The sequence below is a fragment of the Ahaetulla prasina genome, chromosome 7 (genome assembly GCF_028640845.1).
Source record: "Ahaetulla prasina isolate Xishuangbanna chromosome 7, ASM2864084v1, whole genome shotgun sequence".
Taxonomy (NCBI): domain Eukaryota; kingdom Metazoa; phylum Chordata; class Lepidosauria; order Squamata; family Colubridae; genus Ahaetulla; species Ahaetulla prasina.
The window spans coordinates 101,650,184-101,671,483 of NC_080545.1; the positions used below are offsets into that span (position 1 = coordinate 101,650,184).

General features: G+C 46.7%; 2 protein-coding genes across 4 annotated transcripts; one reads left to right on the forward strand and one right to left on the reverse strand.

Annotated features, from left to right (window-relative positions):
• The first annotated feature begins 314 nt into the window (after positions 1–314).
• Positions 315–10,590, forward strand: LOC131202454 (C-type lectin 1-like). Its single transcript, XM_058191452.1, has 5 exons — positions 315–385; positions 2,295–2,392; positions 5,897–6,037; positions 9,273–9,387; positions 10,357–10,590. The coding sequence occupies exons 1-5, from the start codon at positions 328–330 to the stop codon at positions 10,461–10,463; spliced, it is 519 nt and encodes a 172-aa protein (XP_058047435.1). The 5' UTR covers positions 315–327; the 3' UTR covers positions 10,464–10,590.
• A 3,576-nt stretch (positions 10,591–14,166) lies between these two features.
• LOC131202126 (C-type lectin lectoxin-Phi1-like) lies at positions 14,167–20,924 on the reverse strand. Of its 3 annotated transcripts, none has more exons than XM_058190752.1 (6): positions 20,874–20,924; positions 19,253–19,326; positions 18,193–18,290; positions 17,439–17,576; positions 16,379–16,493; positions 14,167–14,387 (listed from the first exon to the last, which is right to left on the reverse strand). In XM_058190752.1, the coding sequence occupies exons 2-6, from the start codon at positions 19,308–19,310 to the stop codon at positions 14,326–14,328; spliced, it is 471 nt and encodes a 156-aa protein (XP_058046735.1). In that variant the 5' UTR covers positions 19,311–19,326; positions 20,874–20,924; the 3' UTR covers positions 14,167–14,325. The 3 variants fall into 3 exon arrangements, with proteins under 3 accessions (XP_058046735.1, XP_058046736.1, XP_058046737.1); XM_058190753.1 differs by lacking the exon at positions 20,874–20,924 and adding an exon at positions 20,837–20,857; XM_058190754.1 differs by lacking the exon at positions 20,874–20,924 and adding an exon at positions 20,630–20,649.
• Positions 20,925–21,300: the final 376 nt, after the last annotated feature.

The following is a 21,300-nucleotide window of genomic DNA, read 5'->3' on the forward strand; positions in this document are numbered from 1 at the left end:
CAACGTCCAGGTTGCAGCAGGGGGTCTGCAGGAGTCAGGGAGCAGGGGGTCTCTGGGGAAGAGAAAGAGATGCACAGGAGATCCTTTCCAGGGGCGGCTCTTCTGCCTTTTACGGAGTAATGCAGGATCCACTGTGACCCACCAAGGCTGCTGGGTGATCAAGGAGGGAGAAACGGGGTCCAGATGGGCAGACAAAAATTTGGGATTCCCAGCTTGGTTGGATGTGAGGTCTCCTTCCTGAGGGGGGCTTTGCTTTCCCCTGGGTCTCACTCTCCTTTCCTCTTCTCCCCTCTTTTTGCTCTTCTCTGCAGGAAAGGAAGGGAGACCATGGGGCGATTCATCTTTGTGAGCTTCGGCTTGCTGCTCGTGGCCCTCTCCCTAAATGGTGAGTTCCAGCAGGGTCTCTGGGATCTGGAGAGGCCAACGATCTTGCACCTCAACCCCCTTCCTGATTCGAAGCCCCCCCCCCCATCCCCCAGCACCCTCTGCCTGAAATTGCTTTTATTCCTGCTTGGCTTATTCTGCAGTTTAGATCCCAGCTTCTCTCTTTGCCCCAAGACCCAGGACTCTGTGCAACGATACAAAACCAAAGCAAAATGAACAGGTTTGAAATGGAGAATTAATTATAAGTTAAACCTTTGGCAAAGATGCAGGCCTTGATCATTACAGGTAGAATGCTGGGATTTGCTCTCTATGGGGCCCACACAAGAGGAGGCCCATTCCCAGAGACCAAAGAGCTGGGCATCTGCCAGGGACGGCTTCAGAAGGGCCTCTCCTGGGCAGAGGGTAGCAGTGGAGGGTAGTCCACAAATAATCAGCCACTTAGGCTGATTATTTTTTATTTGCATTTATATCCCGCCCTTCTCCGAAGACTCAGGGCGGCTTACACTATGTTAGCAATAGTCTCATTCTATTTGTATATTTATATACAAAGTCAACTTATTGCCTCCAACAATCTGGGTCCTCATTTTACCTACCTTATAAAGGATGGAAGGCTGAGTCAACCTTGGGCCTGGTGGGACTTGAACTTGCAGTAATTGCAAGCAGCTGCTGTTAATAACCGACTGTCTTAGCAGTCTGAGCCACCTCAAGACCCAAGGCTCAAGCAGTTTGGGGGTACCCAGGAAGCCGGTGGAATTCCTTTAGGACAAAACCACCTGATCCCCCTGCTTTGCACCGGCCCATAGCCTGGCTGCTGCCTTCCGCAGGAATTGCAATTTCAGGAGGCTTTCAAAGGCAGCCCCACAAAAAGTACATTGCAGTAGTCAGGATAGGTTGCAACCAAAGTGGGCATAATTGTTGCTACATTCAACTGGCTTGGGAAGCTTCAAACTTTTTACTTATTTATTTGTACCCCACCTTTATTATTTTTACAAAGAACTCAAGGAGGTGAACGTATCCAACATGATTAAGTAATTTTAAATGGGGTTTTAGTTTTTATATTACTTAGTTTTTAATTTTGGCCACTATTTATATAAATTTTAGTTTTGTTTTTATTGTATATTTATTGTATCTTTTAAATTGGCTGTTAACTGCCCTGAGTCCTTCGGGAGAAGGGCGGTATATAAATGCAATAAATAAATAAATAAAATAAATAAATACCTTCCTCCTCCTGTTTTGCTCACAGCAACAATCCTGTGAGGTGGATTGGGCACGGCGGGGGGGGGGAATGGCCCAAAACCACCCACCTGGCTTTCGTTCCTAGGACAGGACTAGAACTCCTGGTCTCCCACTTTCTAGCCAGGCTCCCTAACCACTAGACCAAATTGGCTCCGTTGAGACTTGAGGTTCCTTTCTGGCTTTGCACAATTTGCTGAACGAGGAAGCAACCCAAGTGGAGAGAGTCACACAAGATATGTAGGTTCCAGGGAATGAACCAGGACTAGCTCTAACCAAGATTTAGACAATCTGCAAATGCAGCTACAAGTCAGTTGCAATTTACTGTCATCAAAGATGTTTGTTGCTGGCAATCCTTATGATTTATATTGATATATTGACCATCAATTGTGTTGTAAATGTTGTACCTGGATGAAGGTATCTTTTCTTTTATGTACACTGAGAGCCTATGCACCAAGACAAATTCCTTGTGTGTCCAATCACACTTGGCCAATAAAAAATTCTATTCTATTCTATTCTATTCTATTCTATTCTATTCTATTCTATTCTATTCTATTCTATTCTATTAACTCAGCAGGTCAAGAATGTTCTGCAGACCCAGCTGTCTCCTCCTCCTCTTCCTCCTCCTCCTTTTCTCCTGGCCATCATCTCATTGGGCTCTCTCTCCTCCCACACAGGAGCTGGAGCTGATCATCACTGTCCCTCCGATTGGACCTCCTATAACGAGTTTTGCTACAAGGTCTACAACCGATCGGTCACCTGGAACGCTGCAGAGGTTAGAAGTGCTTGTGTGCCTGTGAATCTCTTAGCCCAGGCAGAGGAGAAGTCTAGGCACAGCCTGGAAGACATCGCCCCCCCCCCACAAGACCCCTCTGGCTGGGATGAAGTGGAGGGAGACGAGGCTGAGGTGCCTGCATGCGCAGCAAAGGTCAACATTTTAGGATAGCCTGAAATGCAGCTATTCTATGGATTCTTCTTCCTCACTTGAACTTCCCTTCTCCACTCTTTGAGCCAGCTAGAAATGGTGCCAGGAAAAGGTTTGCTGCCCCTGGCTGCCCATTCGTCCCCTGCCTTTGGGCACAAGGTGGGCGGGTGGCAGCAGCCTTATGGGTAGCATGTGGGGCCAATTAAGGGCAGGGATCTGCAACTTTCCTGGTTTTTTTTTTTATTTGCATTTATATCCCGCCCTTCTCCGAAGACTCAGGGCGGCTTACACTGTGTCAAGCAATAGTCTTCATCCATTTGTATATTATATACAAAGTCAACTTTTATTGCCCCCAACAATCTGGGTCCTCATTTTACCTACCTTATAAAGGATGGAAGGCTGAGTCAACTTTGGGCCTGGTGGGACTAGAACCTGCAGTAACTGCAAGCAGCTGCTGTTAATAACAGACAGACTTAGTCTGCTGAGCCACCAGAGGCCCTTTTTATGAGAATTTAGAGCCAGCTGGGGGCTCTACAGGCTGATGCACCAGATAGAGGAGTAATTTCGTTTAATTGAAGAGAATACTCGTAGCTCAGGGTTGAGCTGTGGGGTCCTTGAAGCTCTCTCAGCTTGGTGGTTTCCTTTCAGACATTTCATTACCATACTAGGTACCATCATCAGTGCCAGAGGGGAGGGGGTTGTGGAATGAAAGAAGAGGGGAGGCAGGAGGAGAAGGACAACGGCTAGAAGGGAACTAAAGAACTAAGTTGCAGGCATTTCCATGACCCAACTAAGTAGCGTCCTCTGAGCTAGAAGGGAGGGGGTGCGTGGAGAGGAGGAGGAGGAGGAGGAGGAGAATGACCAAGAGTATGTTTCATGGGTGCTGCCTGAGCTGGGTGGTTTTCTCGCAGACGTTTCAAGATCCAACTAGGTAGCACCCATCAGTGCCTGAAGAGGGAGTGGAATTATTGGAGAAGGAGGGGAGGGGGACTGTGTGGTCCTTGGTGCTCTCTGAGCTGGATTTTTTTTTTTTTTTGCATTTATTTCCCGCCCTTCCCCGAAGACTCAGGGCGGCTTACACTGTGTCAAGCAATAGTCTTCATCCATTTGTATATTATATACAAAGTCAACTTATTGCCCCCAACAATCTGGGTCCTCATTTTACCTACCTTATAAAGGATGGAAGGCTGAGTCAACTTTGGGCCTGGTGGGACTAGAACCTGCAGTAACTGCAAGCAGCTGCTGTTAATAACAGACAGACTTAGTCTGCTGAGCCACCAGAGGCCCTTTTTATGAGAATTTAGAGCCAGCTGGGGGCTCTACAGGCTGATGCACCAGATAGAGGAGTAATTTCGTTTAATTGAAGAGAATACTCGTAGCTCAGGGTTGAGCTGTGGGGTCCTTGAAGCTCTCTCAGCTTGGTGGTTTCCTTTCAGACATTTCATTACCATACTAGGTACCATCATCAGTGCCAGAGGGGAGGGGGTTGTGGAATGAAAGAAGAGGGGAGGCAGGAGGAGAAGGACAACGGCTAGAAGGGAACTAAAGAACTAAGTTGCAGGCATTTCCATGACCCAACTAAGTAGCGTCCTCTGAGCTAGAAGGGAGGGGGTGCGTGGAGAGGAGGAGGAGGAGGAGGAGGAGAATGACCAAGAGTATGTTTCATGGGTGCTGCCTGAGCTGGGTGGTTTTCTCGCAGACGTTTCAAGATCCAACTAGGTAGCACCCATCAGTGCCTGAAGAGGGAGTGGAATTATTGGAGAAGGAGGGGAGGGGGACTGTGTGGTCCTTGGTGCTCTCTGAGCTGGATTTTTTTTTTTTTTTGCATTTATTTCCCGCCCTTCTCCGAAGACTCAGGGCGGCTTACACTGTGTCAAGCAATAGTCTTCATCCATTTGTATATTATATACAAAGTCAACTTATTGCCCCCAACAATCTGGGTCCTCATTTTACCTACCTTATAAAGGTTTGTTACCTCCTGCCATCCATCTCCACCAATATGATTTCCCTTTTTAAATTTATTTTTATCCCACCTTTCTTAATTTTTTTCTATAAATATCTCAAGATGACCAACAGACATAATAGTCCTTCCTCCTTCTGTTTTGCCCACTAGAACTCGCAGCCTCCTGGCTTCTGGCTCTTAGCTGGCTCTCAGTTTGATTTAGGGTTGAGGGAGGAGGAAGAAAATTTTGACAGAAGTCAGATGAGGGGAATAGACATTTGTCAAAACTCATTTCAAGTTTGGCAGATGAGAGGCTTTGTGTGGGGATGGGGGCTGTAACCTTGTGCAACCTCACCCAATTCTTGGGCTACTCTGAATGAGAAGTGTAATAGCAGTATTTTAGAAGAAAGATAAACCTAAGTTTTAAAATACTCCCTGATATTTGAACAACGGATGGAAAATAATCAAAGAGAGGAACAACTTAGAACTAAGGAGAAATTTCCTGACAGTGAGAACAATTAATAAGTGGAACAACTTGCCTGCAGAAGTTGTGAATGCTCCAACACTGGAAGTTTTTAAGAAAATGTTGGATAACCATCTGTCTGAAATGGTTTCTTGCCTGGGCAGGGGGTTGGACTAGAAGGCCTCCAAGGTCCTTTCCAACTGTTGTTGTTGTTGTTGCTGTTGTTATTAGTATAATCAAAGAGAGGAACAACCTAAAATGAAAGCGAACACAATCAATGGGATGGCTTCCCTCCAGAAGTTGTGGGTGCTCCATCATTGGAGGTTTTTAAGAAGAGACTGGACAGTCACTTGTCTGAAATGGTAGAGGGTCTCCTGCTTGAGCTGGGGGTTGGACTAGAAGGCCTCCCAAGGTCCCTTCCAACTCTCTGTTATTTTGAACAGCTGGTAGATGCATGAATGTGCATGAATTGTAGGATGCATTAAAAAGTAGCTGGCTTGGACATCTCCCATGCTTAAAGCCGGCATGCGTTTGGCCACCTCCAAAATTTTGCAAAGTTTTTCTTCTTCTCCTCTTGGAAACTCTGCACAAAAAGGCGCCTTTGCTGAGCCCAAGGGGGCCTCCACAGACAGGAAGCAGGTGGCGAATGGGGTCTAGTGTAGCGCCCACTACCCAAAAGGCTGGCCCTGGGTCCAGTCTAAGGGCCTGGGTCCAGTCTAAAGTGGTGGTGGTAGGGTGGGGGGTCCGAAACTTGTGAAGCTAAATCAGGAATGGTTCAAAAACTGCCATGTTCCGGCAAGGGCAACTGTGGGTGTCAACGAAATCAAGATGGCGGCCAGGACCATGCAATCAAATCCTTGCTCTTCTGTCAGAGAAACAAACAGGCATATCAGCTTCTCAGCTAACCAAGTTTCTTTCTCTCTTGTCACTTCCCCCCATCCCACCCCAGAGATTCTGCATGCAGCAACAGGAACACAGCCACCTGGCCTCCATCCATAGCAAGCCAGAGGCAGATTTCATGGCCAACCTGGCCTCCCATGGGGCCAACCTCCAGTCCAATGTCTGGATTGGACTGAATGATCCAGAGAAAGTAAGTCCTTTCCGATGTTAATCTTTATGAATTCACCTCGACTGTTTCTGATGGGTTTTATTGATGAAGCCTCCAAGGGAGGCAGAGATCTCTCTCCTGAATGTTCTTGCCTTGGATAACACCGTGGAAAATAAAAATAGAACACATTTATTCCCATCTGGTCTCCCTCCCTCTCTCTCTCTCTCTCTCTCTCTCTCTCTTTCTCTCTCTCTCTCTCCCCTTTACCAAATCCTTCCTTCCCAGTTGAAGAACTGACTGCTGTCTGTAAAGCCCCACCCACCCAAAAAGGATGGATCCTGCCCTGACCCCCATCTCAGTATCAGGTCCTCCTTTCCTCTTCGTGGCCCCCTTGGATGGGCTCTAAACCAGGTTGAAACTCTGGGGGCCATTAATTGAGGGCTCTTTTGTCAGGCCTGGGGGGGGGGGTGCTGTTCTTTCCTTTTTATTTAAGAAGAAATTCCTCGTTTCTGTTACCGGCAGGCTTTCGTCTTCTGCCCTGTTGCATTTTCAATTCTTGAAGAATGCTGGATGGTATAGAAAGAAGGGGAGTTTCCCTGGAGTTGAGCTCAGCTCCTGGTGACTTTGTGAATAGAAATATTAATTTCTGGCAACAACAGAGGAGTAGATCCTGCCTCTCATCAAAATGAATGAATGAATGAATGAATGAATGAATCCAGGGTGCTTTTCCATTACCAACTGTTACCTATAGACCTGAGGGAGTTTTTTGGTGGTCTCCCACCCAAGGACTCATTGATTTCAACCGGTGGTGAAATCTGAACCGGTTTACTACCGGTTTGCTGGCCGCACATGTACCAAATGCGTGCTGCAGTGCACACCAAAAGGAGGCCTGGGAAGATAAGTAGAACAGCGCGCGAGGAGCAGGTAATCAGCTGTGGTGCGCGATCGTGGGAACTTTTCAAAAAACCTTTTAAAAGCATTTTTTACTACTAGCTTGGGCAAATAGGTAGTAAAAAAAAAATCTTTAAAAAAGTAAAAAAAAGGTTCCAGTGATCGCACAGCACAGCTGTGATTGTCGGAGCCTTTTTATAAAAAATTTAAAGCATTTTTTACTACTTATTCACCCGAGCTAGTAGTAAAAAAATGCTTAAAAAGTGTAAAAAAAAGTTCCGACAATCAGCTGAGCGACACCCGATCGTCGGAACTTTTTTTTTTTTTTACTTTTTAAAGCATTTTAACTACTGGTTCCGGAGAACCAGTAGTAAAAAAAATGCTAAAAAAGTAAAAAAAAAAGTTCTGACGATCGGGTGTCGCTCAGCTGATTGTCGGAACTTTTTTTTTTTACATTTTTTACTACCGGTTTGGGTGAATCGGTCTGAACCGATAGCATTTCACCCCTGATTTCACTCTTATTTATCTTCCTGAGATCAGTCAGTATCTTCCAAGGCTGCCACCAGAATAGAACATAACAGGATTACAGAGTTGGAAGGGACCTTGGAGGTCTTCTAGTCCAACCCCTGCTCAGGAAGAAAACCCTAGACCATTTCAGACAAATGGTCATCCAATCTTTTCTTGAAAACCTCTGGTGTTGGAGCATCCACAACTTCTGAAGGCAATCTGTTCCACTAGTTGATTGTTCCCACTATCAGGAAATTTCTCCTTATTTGTAGGTTGTATCTCTCCTTGGTTCATTCCCATCATTTCTTGTCTTGCCCTCAGGTGCTTTGGAGAATAGACTGACCCACTTTTCTTTGTGGCAGCCCCTCAAATATTAGAAGACTGCTATCATGGCGCCCCAGTTCTTTTTATTAAACTTGGCATACCCACTTCCTGCAACCCTTCTTTATATGTTTTAGCCTTGAGCTACCTAATCTTCTTTCTTGCTCTTCTCTGAACTCTTTTTAGAGTCTCAACATCTTTTCCATATCATGGTGACCAAAACTGGGTACAATGGTCCAAGTGTGGCCTTACCAAGGCATTGGTAATTGGTAAAGTGGTATTAACACTTCACATGATCTTGATTCTGTTTTTTGGTTGCTGCTGCATACTGCTGGCTCACATTTAAGTGACTGTCCACTAGGACTCCAAGATCCCTCTCATAGTTACTACTATACAGACAAGTTTCACTTAATCTCTACCTGTACATTTGGTTTTTATTGGCACAACTGTGAAAATGTACTTTTCTCTCCACTGAATTTCATTTTATAAGGCAGGATCCAATGTTCAAATTTGTCAAGATCCTTCTGTATCCTGAGCATGTCTTCTGGGGTATTGGCTAGTCTGCCAGCTTAGCGTCATCTGCAAATTTGATGAGTTCCCTTTCTATTCCCTCATTTAAGTCATTGATGAAGATATTGAAGAGGATTGGGCCTAAGACAGAATCCCGCTGCTTACTTTCCTCCATGTAGATTTCATTTATTTAGGATATGGCAAAATACAAGGACTTATGGTAGTTCAAATGTTAATGTCCAGTCCACCCAGCCATTCAAGGACAGGGTGCTGTGTGTTGAAAAAAACCAGACATTGGGCCAGGGTAAGCTCTCGATGGACATTCGGACACAATGTGGTGGATATTTTGTCAAGGAGCACCACAGTCACACTGATGAGTAGAGACAAGACCCCACTCGAGCAATGAGTCCTGGCAGACACCATGTTGGGTACTCAACCTGTTGACCAATGCTGGTGAAGAAGTCAAAACCTGGCTCCTTTTGTGTAGGATCATCTATATAACTGCCTGTTTGTCCATGTAGATGTAGTACCATTAAGGACTACATGTTGAGTGCAGTTTGTCAGCTAGTTACAAATCCATCTGGTGATGATCAAATTGGTCAGAAGGTAAAATGGCTCTCAGGCTGAGCTTCATGGACACCTCCAGGTAGTTTTCTTCTCGGGTGTTTCTTCTCTGGGTCTTCTAATCCTTATCTATTTACGGTAAGCATTCACCAAGTTTAGCCCTGATTGGCTGTTCCAAATCAACTGAGACTAATGGAGAAATGGAGAAAGAGAAGGAGGGAGGGAAGGAGGGAGGGAGGGAGGGAGGGAGGGAGGGAGGGAGAGAGAGAGAGAGAGAGAGAGAGAGAGAGAGAGAGAGAGAGAGAGAGAGAGAGAGAGAGAGATGGTCTATTTGATTTATAACAGAATAACAGAGTTGGAAGGGACCTTGGAGGTCTTCTAGTCTGCCCTTTGAAACCTGCCAGCTTTTCCCTCTCTGCCCCTGGCCCCTGCAGAGTCAGATCCCCCTCCTCAATTGGTTAACACGGCTTCCCTTTCATTACAGAAAAACACCTGGCAATGGAGTGACGGCTCCAAGCTCAACTACAAGTCTTGGATGCCAGGAGAGCCCAACAACCATGCAAACATGGAGTATTGTGCTGTGTTGTCTGCCTGGTCGCGTAAGTCAATGTGATGGTGCGCATTGTGTTAAGTCAAAGAAGGTGCACTTCCCACAATGAAGACCCAAAGAGGATCTTTCTTGCAACTCTGACCCCTTGGCCACCGATGGCCATTGTTGACCTCTCAGAGCTCTGAGCTGCCACATTCTGTACAGACAAGGGACACACCATTAAAAATGGAAGTGGAGCTGTATATGACAATTATGACAGGGCCATCGGCTCATAATTAAACTAACAATCCTCATCTTACCCTGTTCCAAAAGGCCATCATTGTCATAGGACAGGGGTCTGCAAACTTGAGTTGAGTCCCAGAGTTGAAGTCCACAAGTCTTAAAAGAGCCAAGTTTGCAGACCCCTGTCATAGGACATCTGGCATTTTCTTCATTGTTTGCTTGCTCAGATATATATCAATCTTGCAACCCCCCCATTGCAGTGAGATGGATCTCAACTATACATTTTGTGTGTGTAGAAGAGAAATACTAACACATGCCTGAACAGCCTGAAAGCTAGTTTGGTCTACTGGCTAAGACACCAGGCTAGAAACCAGGAGGCAGTGACTTCTAGTCCCACCTAAGGCACTCAAGCTGACTGGGTGACTTTAGACCAGCCCTCACTCTGTGCCCAAACCACCTCACAGGGTTGATGTTGCAGCGAAAAGAAGAGGAGAAAGGAGTGTTGGATATGTTGATCCCATTGAGTTCTTTGTAAAATTAATAAGCTCGGGATACAAATAAATAAATTAAATTAAATTTAAAAATAGACAAAAGAAACTTGATGGCTAGGTAAGTCACCCGGGTCACGACCACCTGCTGAAACCACCCCCCAGCCCGTTTTAGCAGATGTGGTTCTCCATCTGTGGGGTCTTAAGGTCCTCCTTCAACTGAGGGAGGACGGACCACTGAAAGGATCTACTGGGACTTTCCTGGAGTCACGGCAATAGGTGATCCAAATTTCTCTTTTGCTGCCCAGGTTACGTTGGGTGGAACGATCAGGATTGTGGGTCCAGGCATAATTTTGTCTGCAAGTACCAGCCAAGGATGGAGGTGTACCCCTCGGATCTTCCAAACGGAAAGTAATGAAGTCCTACTTCCTGTTGAAATCTCCGCTCTGCACCCCTTCGCTTCGTGGTTGATTTCCATAGCTTGGATCAGAGTTTGCTCCTCCTGATGGGCCAGAAGGTCAAATAAATTCTCTCTAGCATGACTGGCTTCGATTCTTTCGGATATCCAGAGACGGCTGAGCTCCAAAGCTCAGAACCGCCTGCGGGCCTTCTGCGCGGCAAGCCTTGGCATTAAAGAGGGTGTGTGTGGGGGGGGAAGGTGTCTCTTAAGAAGGACCTTCCATTGGTGTGAGGAAGCTTTCTTGCATGTCCACCTCATTTTAATTGGAGGGTTGAGAATCTGTTGGTCCTCAGCACCCCCTTGCCTGCTGCCAAAGCTGGTTGGTGCTTGCAACCTCCACTATGGGCATGAATGCCCCATCCTGCTCGGGTGGTGGTGGTGGGGATGGTGGTGGGGATGGTGGAGTGGTTTGAAAGAGGGGACCAAGAGGCCATCTACATTAAGATTGAAAAGTCCTTTGTCGGCAGCGGGGGAGAGATAAGACTCCACAATACAATCCTTTCAGCAGTTCCTAGAAGGTTCCACAGAGCCATCTGCACGCTGATTCAGGTGACACTTTTTTTTTTATTTGCATTTATATCCCGCCCTTCTCCGAAGACTCAGGGCGGCTTACACTGTGTTAAGCAATAGTTTTCATCCATTTTTGTATATTATATACAAAGTCAACTTTTATTGCCCCCAACAATCTGGGTCCTCATTTTACCTACCTTATAAAGGATGGAAGGCTGAGTCAACCTTGGGCCTGGTGGGACTAGAACCTGCAGTAATTGCAAGCAGCTGCTGTTAATAACAGACTGCATTAGTCTGAGGGCACAGATGCACCAAGTAGCCTCAGATGACTTCCAGGAATATAAATCCTTCCGTCCTCCACCATTCAGTCAGAACTGAAGAAGTTCTAGCTGCCTTTTGAAAAACACTTTAGGTCCTACTCTGGGAGTTTTGGGAATGACCACAAGAAAAACAAAAAATGGGGGGTGGGGAGAAATAGCACCATTGAAGAAAGCAGGGAGATCTCTGAAGAAATATGCACAATTTCTGAAAAGGCTATCCTATCCTATCCTATCCTATCCTATCCTATCTTATCCTATCCTATCCTATCCTATCCTATCCTATCCTATCCTATCTTATCCTATCCTATCCTATCCTATCCTATCCTATCCTACATTCTGTTCTGTTCTATTCTGAATCCTATCTTATCCTATCCTATCCTATCCTATCCTCTCCCTTCCTCCCTCTCTCTACTCCTTTCCTTCTCTCTTCTTGTTTCCCTTTTCAATTCAATCTAGAACAGTATTCAAGCAGCCCCTATTTTCTATTTGCATCGATCTTCATTTCTATTTCTTATTTGTTTAGTAATTACATCTATTTCATCATTTGTGTACATTTGTATAATAATCTCAGGGTTCCATTACTCCCATCCTACTCTGTGATGATTCCCCTGGACACTTCCCCAGATACCTCCCCAGAGGTCAGTTTGGAGAAGGATAAACCAGTTCCGGGCACATCAAGGAGTTGGTCAATGGCTCCAAGCAGCCATCGGAGAGGGATTTGGCTGAAGCACAGCTGCAGCAGGACAGCCTTCAGGCTTCAGGTGGGGAAAGCCAGACAGCGATGAGGAGGAGGAACTGCCTTCGGCTCCTAATCCAAGAACATGTAGCGCAGAGAAAAGGCAGGAGCAGTGAAGGTCAGCCAGATTACTCTCAAGGAGGCAGCCTTGCCCATAAGCTGATTATTTAGCACAGCAGACAGATGGAGATGATGCGGAGTGGTGTGGTGGCCTAGAGGTGGAGCTCCCACCTCACAATCAGGAAACTGTGAGTTCAATCCTAGGTAGAGGTAGATATTTCTGTCTCTGGGCACATTGTGATAATATCTGCTGAACAAAAACTCCACATTGGCAACAGGAAGGACATCCGGCCAGTAAACACTCTGCTACCTCCCTTCAGTTGTCCAGACTCCACCCCTCAAGGGATTATGGGGTCATGAAAAGATGATGATGATAAGTGGCTGAGATTGTTCTGACTGTGTTTGGCAGAAGTCTGCAACTTAAAACTGGTTGCTGTTGGACAGCAACTGTCTCCATTGGGAGAAGGACTCAATCAATCAATCAATCAATCAATCAAAAGAACAGCCCGCGGGCCACGAACTTGACACCCGCGATTTACCTCAGAATGATGTTCTTGTGATGATTTACCTCAGAATGATGTTCTTGTGATGATTTACCTCAGGATGATGTTCTTGTGATGATTTACCTCAGGATGATGTTCTTGTGATGATTTACCTCAGAATGATGTTCTTGTGATGATTTACCTCAGAATGATGTTCTTGTGATGTTACCTCAGGATGATCCTGTTTGCCTGACAATCTAGTTTGCTGTTAATATAGATGTGGAATATATTGATTTATATAAAACTGCAAGTTCGTGTCGGCGTCTATAACTTCCTTTGGACACCAATTGTGCAATTCCTTGACAAAACATCTTGGTTGCCTTCTTGCCTACCATATCATTCCTGAGTGTTACCTTGGCTTCTGCCTGCCATTTCCATAATGGAGCCTCCACTTCAGAAGGAGAAGTGACCCTGCTCCCCCCATGACATCCCCTCTGTTATCTACTCCAGGCCTTGACTGAAGGCTCCCAACTCTTTCAAAGGCCAGATGAAAAGAATCCCCCAGCAATGGGGCTCTTCTTCCCAGATGTGGCTGAAGGAGTTGCCCCTATGGCCTTGGACTGCTAGAGGTCGCCGAGGGCTAGAGGCGCCATGAGCTCTTCGGTGCCCTCCAGAGGAGGTTTAGATCTTTGGATTTCTGACAGAGCAGCCTAGCACAGCCCTGGCCCTCAGGGGCCCACCTCACCATCCCACCTATATGCTCTTTCTAGCAGGAAGCGGCATTCATGCTCCGAGTGGGGAGCGTGTGCCAATCGTCTTTGGGAGACAGCAAAATGGTGCCGAAGCCCAGCAGATTCTCAGCCCTCCCGTTAAAGCGAGATGGACATGCAAGAAAGCAACTTAGCGTCAATGGATGGTCCTTGTAAAGAAACACCCCCTTCCCCTTAATACCAACCCTTGCTATACAAGAAGACTCAGGGGTCTCTGAGTTTGAAAATAAAGGACACCAGTTGTTGTGTCTGCGCCCCCCCCGAGCCGGGCCCTCTGCCAGAAAGTGACTTGGAAAGTGAGGGGGAAGGGCCGCCAGGACTTATCTCGGGAGCACCGGCTTCCCTGGCTCAGCTCCAGGAGCCAGAGGCAGGCCAGGTGGAGGAGATAACAAGGCCTCCGTCCCCTGATTCTTTCCCCCCGCAGGCCACGCCTCCAGACCCAGCTGATGGCAATCAGGCCTGGCTGGACCCTAGGTTTTGTAGGCAGGAGAGGCGGGAACAAGAGAAGCAGGGGTGGGGCAGGCCTAGGAAGTGCTGAGTCATGGAGCCCACGGGATATAAAAGCAGCAAGAACTGCTGTGCCTCTTCGTAGCAGGCAAATCAACTGATTAACTAAGAGCTGAACTACTGTTTTGTTCCTGGGTGACTCATCGGCGTCGAGGGAGATAACAGAGACACTTGGCAGGTGCTCGCTATTTTGCTGCCAGAGCTGATAGTGCCGGCTAATTAAGCCATCGCTCGGATGCAGGCGAAGTGGGACAGAACACCAGTTTTGCTAGACAGAATTTATTCGAACTTCTGGCCCATCAGAATGAGTAAAATCAGATCCAAGTGACGCAAAGCATCCGTTAAGCAAAGAGGTACGGAGCAGAGATTTCGGCAGGCAGGGGGGCCTCGCTGCTTCTCCGACCTTCATCAGCTGCTTGCCGCACTCCAGGGCTAGAACTTGCAGACAAAAGGATGCCTGTGCCCGCAGTCCTTGTCATTCCATTGGAGGAACCCTGGGCAACAAAAGAGAAAGTTTTGTAGTGACTCCCTCAGAATCGGCAAGGAGCTTTTCAGAGGCACCTCCCTCATGTGGTCACCACACTGTAAAAAAGATGCTGAGACTCTAGAAAGAGTGCAGAGAAGAGCAACCAGGATGATTAGGGGCCTGGTGGATAAAACATATGAAGAATGGCTGCAGGAACTGGGTATGTCTAGTTTAATGAAGAGAAGGACTAGGGGAGACATGATAGCATCTTCCAATATTTGAGGGGCAGCCACAAAGAAGAGGAGGTCAACCTGTTTTCCAAAGCACCAGAAGGCAGGACAAGAAGTAATGGATGGAAGATCATTAAAGAGAGTCCAACCTAGAATTAAGGAGAAATTTCCTGACGGTTGGAACAATTAACCAGTGGAACAACTTGCCTCCAGAAGTTCTGGATGCTCCAACACTGGAAGTTTTTTAGATGTGGAATAACCATTTGTCTAAAGTGGTGTAGGGTTTACTGCCTAAGCAGGGGGGTGGACTAGAACAGGGGTCTCCAACCTTGGTCCCTTTAAGACTTGTGGACTTCAACTCCCAGAGCAAAGCTGGCTGAGGGACTCTGGGAGTTGAAGTCCACAAGTCTTAAAGGGACCAAGGTTGGAGACTCCTGGACTAGAAGACCTCCAACTCTGTAATTCTAAATACATCTGCAGAAGGACATGAGGATATCGTAGGAGGAGAACCTCATCTGCTATAATGGGCTTTGGTTCAGCAGGTTATTGTAACTCAGCTGGATAGTGAGATGAGTGGCATCTAATTTAATCATAGACAGACAGACAGACAGACAGACAGACAGACAGTAGATTGATTGATTGATTGATTGATTAACTGACAGATAGATAGATAGACAGATAGATAGATAGATAAACAGAGGTGAGGGGGTGGGTAGATAATAGATAGATTAGAGAGAGAGAGAAAAGTGAGGTCATGGCTATCAGATCTTGCCTATCAAGCTCTCGGCCACAAGAGGGTAGCAAAGCTTCCTTTTTGTCCTATGACTATTCTACAGGGAGTCCTCAACTTATGACTGCTAAGGAGATGATCCTCTTGCCTTGACTAGCTGGAGACAAAATTCAGATAGATTAAAGCTGCCTAAAGTTGAGTCCGTGTAGCCTGAAAGATCCCTTCTGTTCTCCTCCCTGCCACCCAATCAGAAGCCTTCCAGTCCTCTCAAAAGTTGCCAGCGAAGCAAAATTAGGGGTCAAAATTTCCCAACTCAGAAACCTCTTGAACCTGTCAGGGCAAAGAATTGTACCACGTGCCCAATTTCACTGCCTTAACAAATTGACCCCGGAAGAGGGATTTCCTTGCAACTGGAGTTTGTTATCCGATTTGTTTGTTTTTAACTGCTTTTCTCATTCCTTTGCCATCCATATTTCTTCCTGCACCTTATATTTGGACTCCGCTCTCTTTGGCTGCCTCCTTTTTGGAAAAAAATGCTTTCCTGACCAATTCTTCTTCTTCTGGTTGCTGCCTGTCTTCCCAAGTATTTTCTTTCTCAATTATTTTCTTGCAGCACCTGGCAGCCAAAATGGGGGGGGGGCAGGTACGGGGGCCGGTGGGAGTGTTTTGAGCCTGGACTGCCTCCTGCACCACCCTGGCAGCCAAAACAGGGGGTGCACTGTCCCCCCCACCGTGTTTTGCCTAGCAGAGGCACCAGGGGCCGGTCCTTTGCTATTTGCAGGCCGGCCCCGTGGGGCGGATCTCAGCACCCCACAGCCAGGATCTGGCCCGCAGGCCTTGAGTTTGACACCCCTGAATTATGGGATGATATTCCTGCAACAATTTCTAATTACAGTCCCGATGTTTGAAGGAATTAGGGGGCCTTCAGTTTTGTTTCTCCTTTGGGTGTTTTGTGTTGCCTTGTCTGTGCAAAGTGTAAGGAAGTTCAGAGATCCAAGAGGTCAGCGAAGGTCATCAGTGGTCCCTATTATTGGAAGTGCACCCTCAGTTGTGACTTACGGGACCCGACTGTCAGCGCAGCACAGGACTCCTTGTTCAAAAAATTGTTGGGTTCACCTTGTTTCCAGGATGTGTAGGTGATGTTGGAGCCATCGCTCCACTCCCACATGTTTTTCTGTAATGAAAGGGAAACCATGTTAACCAATTGGGGAAGGGGCTCTGGCTATACAGGACTCAGGGTCAGAGAGGGGCAGACTACGAGACCTCCAAGGTCCCTTACGACTCTCTTATTGTTTATAAACCAAATAGACCAGGGGTAGTCAACCTTTTTATACCTACTGCCCACTTTTGTATCTTTGATTATGAATATTTATACTTCCATCAAAAGGGGGTGAGATGGTCCAGGAGTTAAAGATGCTGAGCTTGTCAGCTGGAAATCTGACAGCTGGGTTCGAGACCCAAGTTATACATGATGGGATGAGTTCCCATTACTTGCTTCAGCTCCTGCCCACTAGGTAGTTCGAAAGCATGCAAATGCAAGTAGATAAATAGGAACCACTTTGGTGGGAAAGTAACAGCGTTCTGTGTGCCTTGGTGTAGAGTCATGCTGACCACATGACCACAGAAGCTTGAACACTGCCCCCTAAAGTTGGATACGACTGAACAGGGGAAACCTTTTTCTTCATGCTTACATCATCTATTACCTATGTATGTGCGTGGCTGTATCATTTTCACCGCCTTTTCCGCAATGTATAAACATGAGCACATTTTTTAATCTGTAAGAGCCCCTCCCATTATCTTCTGCAGGGAATTCCTCCCATCCACTCTGTTAATGATTAATGATTGGTTTTCAGGTCCTACATTTGAAAACACCCCCGAAGAAAACTATCTGGAGGTGTCCATAAAGTCACCGGCTCAGCCGATACTGATTTGATCTCAGTATGAGAAATAGGGTCAAAGTCAATGAGTCCTTGGGTTGGAGACCCCCAGCGAAATAGGTTATTCTTTTGCACGATTCCTCAACAATCTTTTAGCAGAAAGGTTCCCTACCACCCTTCAAACAGCCCCTTAGAAATGGTAGAAAAGCATTGATAAAAGATCAGCAATAGAAAGGACCTACTCTCTTCGAAAGCCTCAATCCGACCCAGACATCAAAGATTCTCCATCCTTGAGAGATGTGGTTGGACAACTTCACTGATTCTCCCACGTCTTTGATGGAAGCGAGATGGCTGTTTTCCTGCTGCTCTGTGCAGTACCTCTGGGAGAAAGCAACAACCGAGAAAGACACACATTTAGCAGAGAAGGAACATCTTCACTTTCTGTGTGTATTTGTGCCTGTGGGAAAAGGGCAGGGACCTGATGATGGCATAGTCCCAGCCAAAGTCTTGACTCCGTTGACGTTGATGTCCTTGCTGGAGCCTCCAGCTCTTGAAGAATTCCTGACTTAAATTCATGCGTTAGAATCTCAGACCCCCCCCCCCCATCCCTTCAGAGACCAGGTGGTCAAGACGCCAGCAAAATATCAGGAATTCTGTTCTCTAGCAGATGGTCACTCAACCCAGAAGATCCACACTAGATACTGGCCGTGAAAGTCTACACCAGTATAAAGTCCACAGAATACTTCCATTTTGGACTGTCCTAAAATGATGATCTGTGTTACCTTTTCATGCGCACAGTCTAGTTGATCTCTAGGTCTCCCTTTATGGGTCTTTGGCCAGGCCAGAAGGGATTTGGGGGCTATGCAAAATTCTGCTAGATTTCTCGGGCTGAGCTAGATTTTATTTTTGTTTATTTGAGTTTCAATTTCTATAGCCGTCCATCTCAAGCAACCTCTCATATTCAATTCATATTCAAAGGCACAGGGCATATCCAACCTGCGCTTCGTCCCAGGTCATCCAACTTTTGAAGAGCTTGTAGCAAGACACATTGTGGGAGAACCAATCAAAGGGACAATGGTGATCAGCTCCAATTCCTGGGTGGGAAGAGAGGAAGCCCAATGAGAAGATGGCCAAGAGAGAAGGAGGAGGAGAAGACAGCTGATTCTGCAGAACATTCTTAACCTGCTGAGTTACAAACATGTTTGATGGCAATAAATTGAACTTGACTTGGGTTACAGATATGGAAGCTGAGTTTGGAGAATGTCCAAAACTTGGTTTGGGTGAACTTGGGTTAATTTCCTTGAAACTGTGTACCATGTGTGAACCTGTCCACTTTGGTCTACCATTCAGTGAACCTTGCAAAGCCAGAAAATGGGTTCCTTCAGGGACCAGGTTAAGCCTGTTCAACCTTTGAACACTTGGCTTTGGGGTGTGAAGTGTGAACCTTCCAGAGCAAGTCTCACAACCCTCACAACTACTCCAATGGGCTTCATGTGGGGCGAACTTTGAACCTCTCCTGAAATTGTAACTGCTGAAGAAGGTAACAGTCAGGCTGTTGACCAGTGCAAAGTACTGGGATCATATAGGTTCTCTCCTTAAGGAACTGCACTGGCCACCAGGAAACTGCATAACTGCCCCCTTCTACTCACTGCCAAGGGGAGCCCCTTCTGAAGACGCCCTGCCAGCTCTTAGGTTCCTGAGAAAGGATCTAAGCTCGTGGGTGGATCCCACGTAGAGGAATCTCTAGCAAGAGGTGGAGAGCAGTCTTTTTTTTTTTTAAATGATCAATGCCTGCATCTTTGCCAACGTTTTAACTTTTCATTAATTCTGCATTTCAATCGCATTGATTTTGCTTTGTTATCGCATTGCTGCAAACAGCCCTGAGCCTTGGAGCAGAGAGACAAGGTGGGGCCAAAATTGCACAATAAGCCAAACAACAACTTCAGCGAGAGGTTTTTTTGGGGGGAGGGGGGAGGGGCGGGTGTCTCAAATCAGGAAGGGTTTCAGAGGCAAGAGAGTTGGACTCTCCAGACACGAGAGACCCAAGCAAACTCACCACTCAGGGAAAAAGCCACAACCAGCAAGCCGAGACTCGCAAAGATGAATCGCCCCATGGTCTTCCTTCCTTCCCTGCAGAGAGGAGCAAAGAGGAGAGAAGTTAAAGGGGCAATGATACCATTTGGAAGCCCACCCCACAAGGAAGAGGGACCCCACCTCCAACTTGGGACCAAGCTAGGAATCCCAAAGTTGGTCTCATAGTTTTGCAGTGGCCCAGCTGGACTCTTCCTCCTTGGTCATCCAACTGCTCTAGTGGGGGTCCCATGGATCCTGGATTGCTGTGTAATGGCAGGGGAGGGGGAGAGATAGATGGCCTCTGGAGAGCAATGCTCTCCTGTATGTAACAGAATAACAGGACTGGAAGAGACCTCGATGCTCAAACAGGAAACCCTCCGCCATTTTGGACAAATGGTTGTCCAATCTCTTCTTAAAAGCCTCCAGTGATGGATAACCTACAACTTCTGGTGGCAAACTGTTCCACTGGTTAATTGTTCTCCCTGTCAGGAAATTCCTCCTTTGTTCCAGGTTACTTCTCTCCTTGATGAGTTTCCATCCATTGCTTCATGTCCTGCTTTTGGGTGCTTTGGAAAATAGGTTCCCCCTCTCTTCTTTGTAAAAGCTGCTCAAATAATGGAAGACTGCTATCATGTCACCCCTAATCTTTCTTTTCATAAAACTAGACATTCCCGTTCTTCATATGTTTTAGCCTCCAGTCCCTTAATCATCTTTGTTTTCTGCACTCTTTCCAGAGTCTCAAGTTCTTTTTTACATCGCGGTGACCAAAACTGGGTGTAGTATTCCAAGTGTGGCCTTACCAAGGACTTATAAAGCGGTATCAACACTTCACGTGATCTTGATTCTATCCCTCTGTTTATGCAGCCTAGAACTGCGTTGGCTTTTTTGGCAGCTGCTGCACACTGCTGGCTCATATCTAAATGGTTGTCCACTAGGACTCCAAGATCCCTCTCACAGGTACTACTATTCAGCAAGGTACCACATATACGGTACCTGTGCATTTGGTTTTTCTTACCTAAATGTACAAGCTTGCTTTTCTCCACTTTAAATTCCATGTTGTTGGGTAGGGCCCATCGTTCAAGTCTTTCAATATCTTTTGGTATCCTGAGCTTATCTTCTGGAGTGTTGGCTATTCCTGCCAGCTCAGTGTCATCTGCAAATTTGATGAGTTCCCCTTCTATCCCCTCTTCTAAGTTATTTATGAAGATATTGAAGGGTCCTGGGCCTAAGAAGGAACCTTGTGGGACCCCACTGCTTACTTCACTCCATGTAGTTGTAGTACCATTAAGGACTATATGTTGAGTGCAGTTAAAAACCCATCTGGTGATGATGCTGTCTATCCCACATTTTTCTAACTTACCAAGAAGTAGGTTGCGATCTACTGTGTCCTTCTCTTTATCCACTGCAGAGATCCCCCTATAGATCCCTTCCTCCCTGCCTGAGGGACCCTCCTGCAGACCCCCTGCTGCAACCGGGATGTCACCCGAAGCCCCCTGCAAGAGGCCCCTTCAGATGGAGAGAGAGAGAGACAGAGAACCACCAGAGGGATCTGATGTAGGGGCCTCACCTGTCAGGTGCCCACAGGTGGGAGGGCCATAACTCACCTGTCCCTTTGCCTCCACAGGTAGCAAGTCTGCTTAGTGGCAACTCCAGGCTTTTCCTCCAGCAAAGGGAATTGGGACATTTATAGGTAAAGAAAGGGGTGGATTTCTCGGGGGGGAGGGGGAGAGGGAGAGGGAAATTGCCTGAGAAGGGATTTTTTGGGTATAACCATCAGGAAGCAGCTTATAAACACAAAAGAAATTTAATCTGACTGGTTTTACCTTCTGCCAGGACAGATGTCACCGAGAGAATCCTGCAATTTGAAACGGTTCACGAGGTCATCCAGCCCAGCCCTTGCTCAGGGTTGCAATCCAAAAGAAAGCACCCAGACCCATGGCTAATTAGCCCCCTTGCCCTTGAAGGCATCCAGACAAGGGGAGGACAAGGGGAGCCCACCCACCCACCTCCCTTGGGCCTCTTGGGTCTTCT

Coding starts and splice junctions, on each gene's coding strand:
- LOC131202454 (XM_058191452.1), top strand. CDS start 328: ATGGGGCGATTCATCTTTGTGAGCTTCGGCTTGCTGCTCGTGGCCCTC. Junction 6,038..9,272: donor GACTGAATGATCCAGAGAAA/GTAAGTCCTTTC, acceptor CTTTCATTACAG/AAAAACACCTGGCAATGGAG. Junction 9,388..10,356: donor TGTGTTGTCTGCCTGGTCGC/GTAAGTCAATGT, acceptor TTTGCTGCCCAG/GTTACGTTGGGTGGAACGAT.
- LOC131202126 (XM_058190752.1), bottom strand. CDS start 19,310: ATGGGGCGATTCATCTTTGCGAGTCTCGGCTTGCTGGTTGTGGCTTTT. Junction 16,494..17,438: donor GATTGAGGCTTTCGAAGAGA/GTAGGTCCTTTC, acceptor CTTTCATTACAG/AAAAACATGTGGGAGTGGAG. Junction 14,388..16,378: donor TGCGCTGACAGTCGGGTCCC/GTAAGTCACAAC, acceptor TTTGTTGCCCAG/GGTTCCTCCAATGGAATGAC.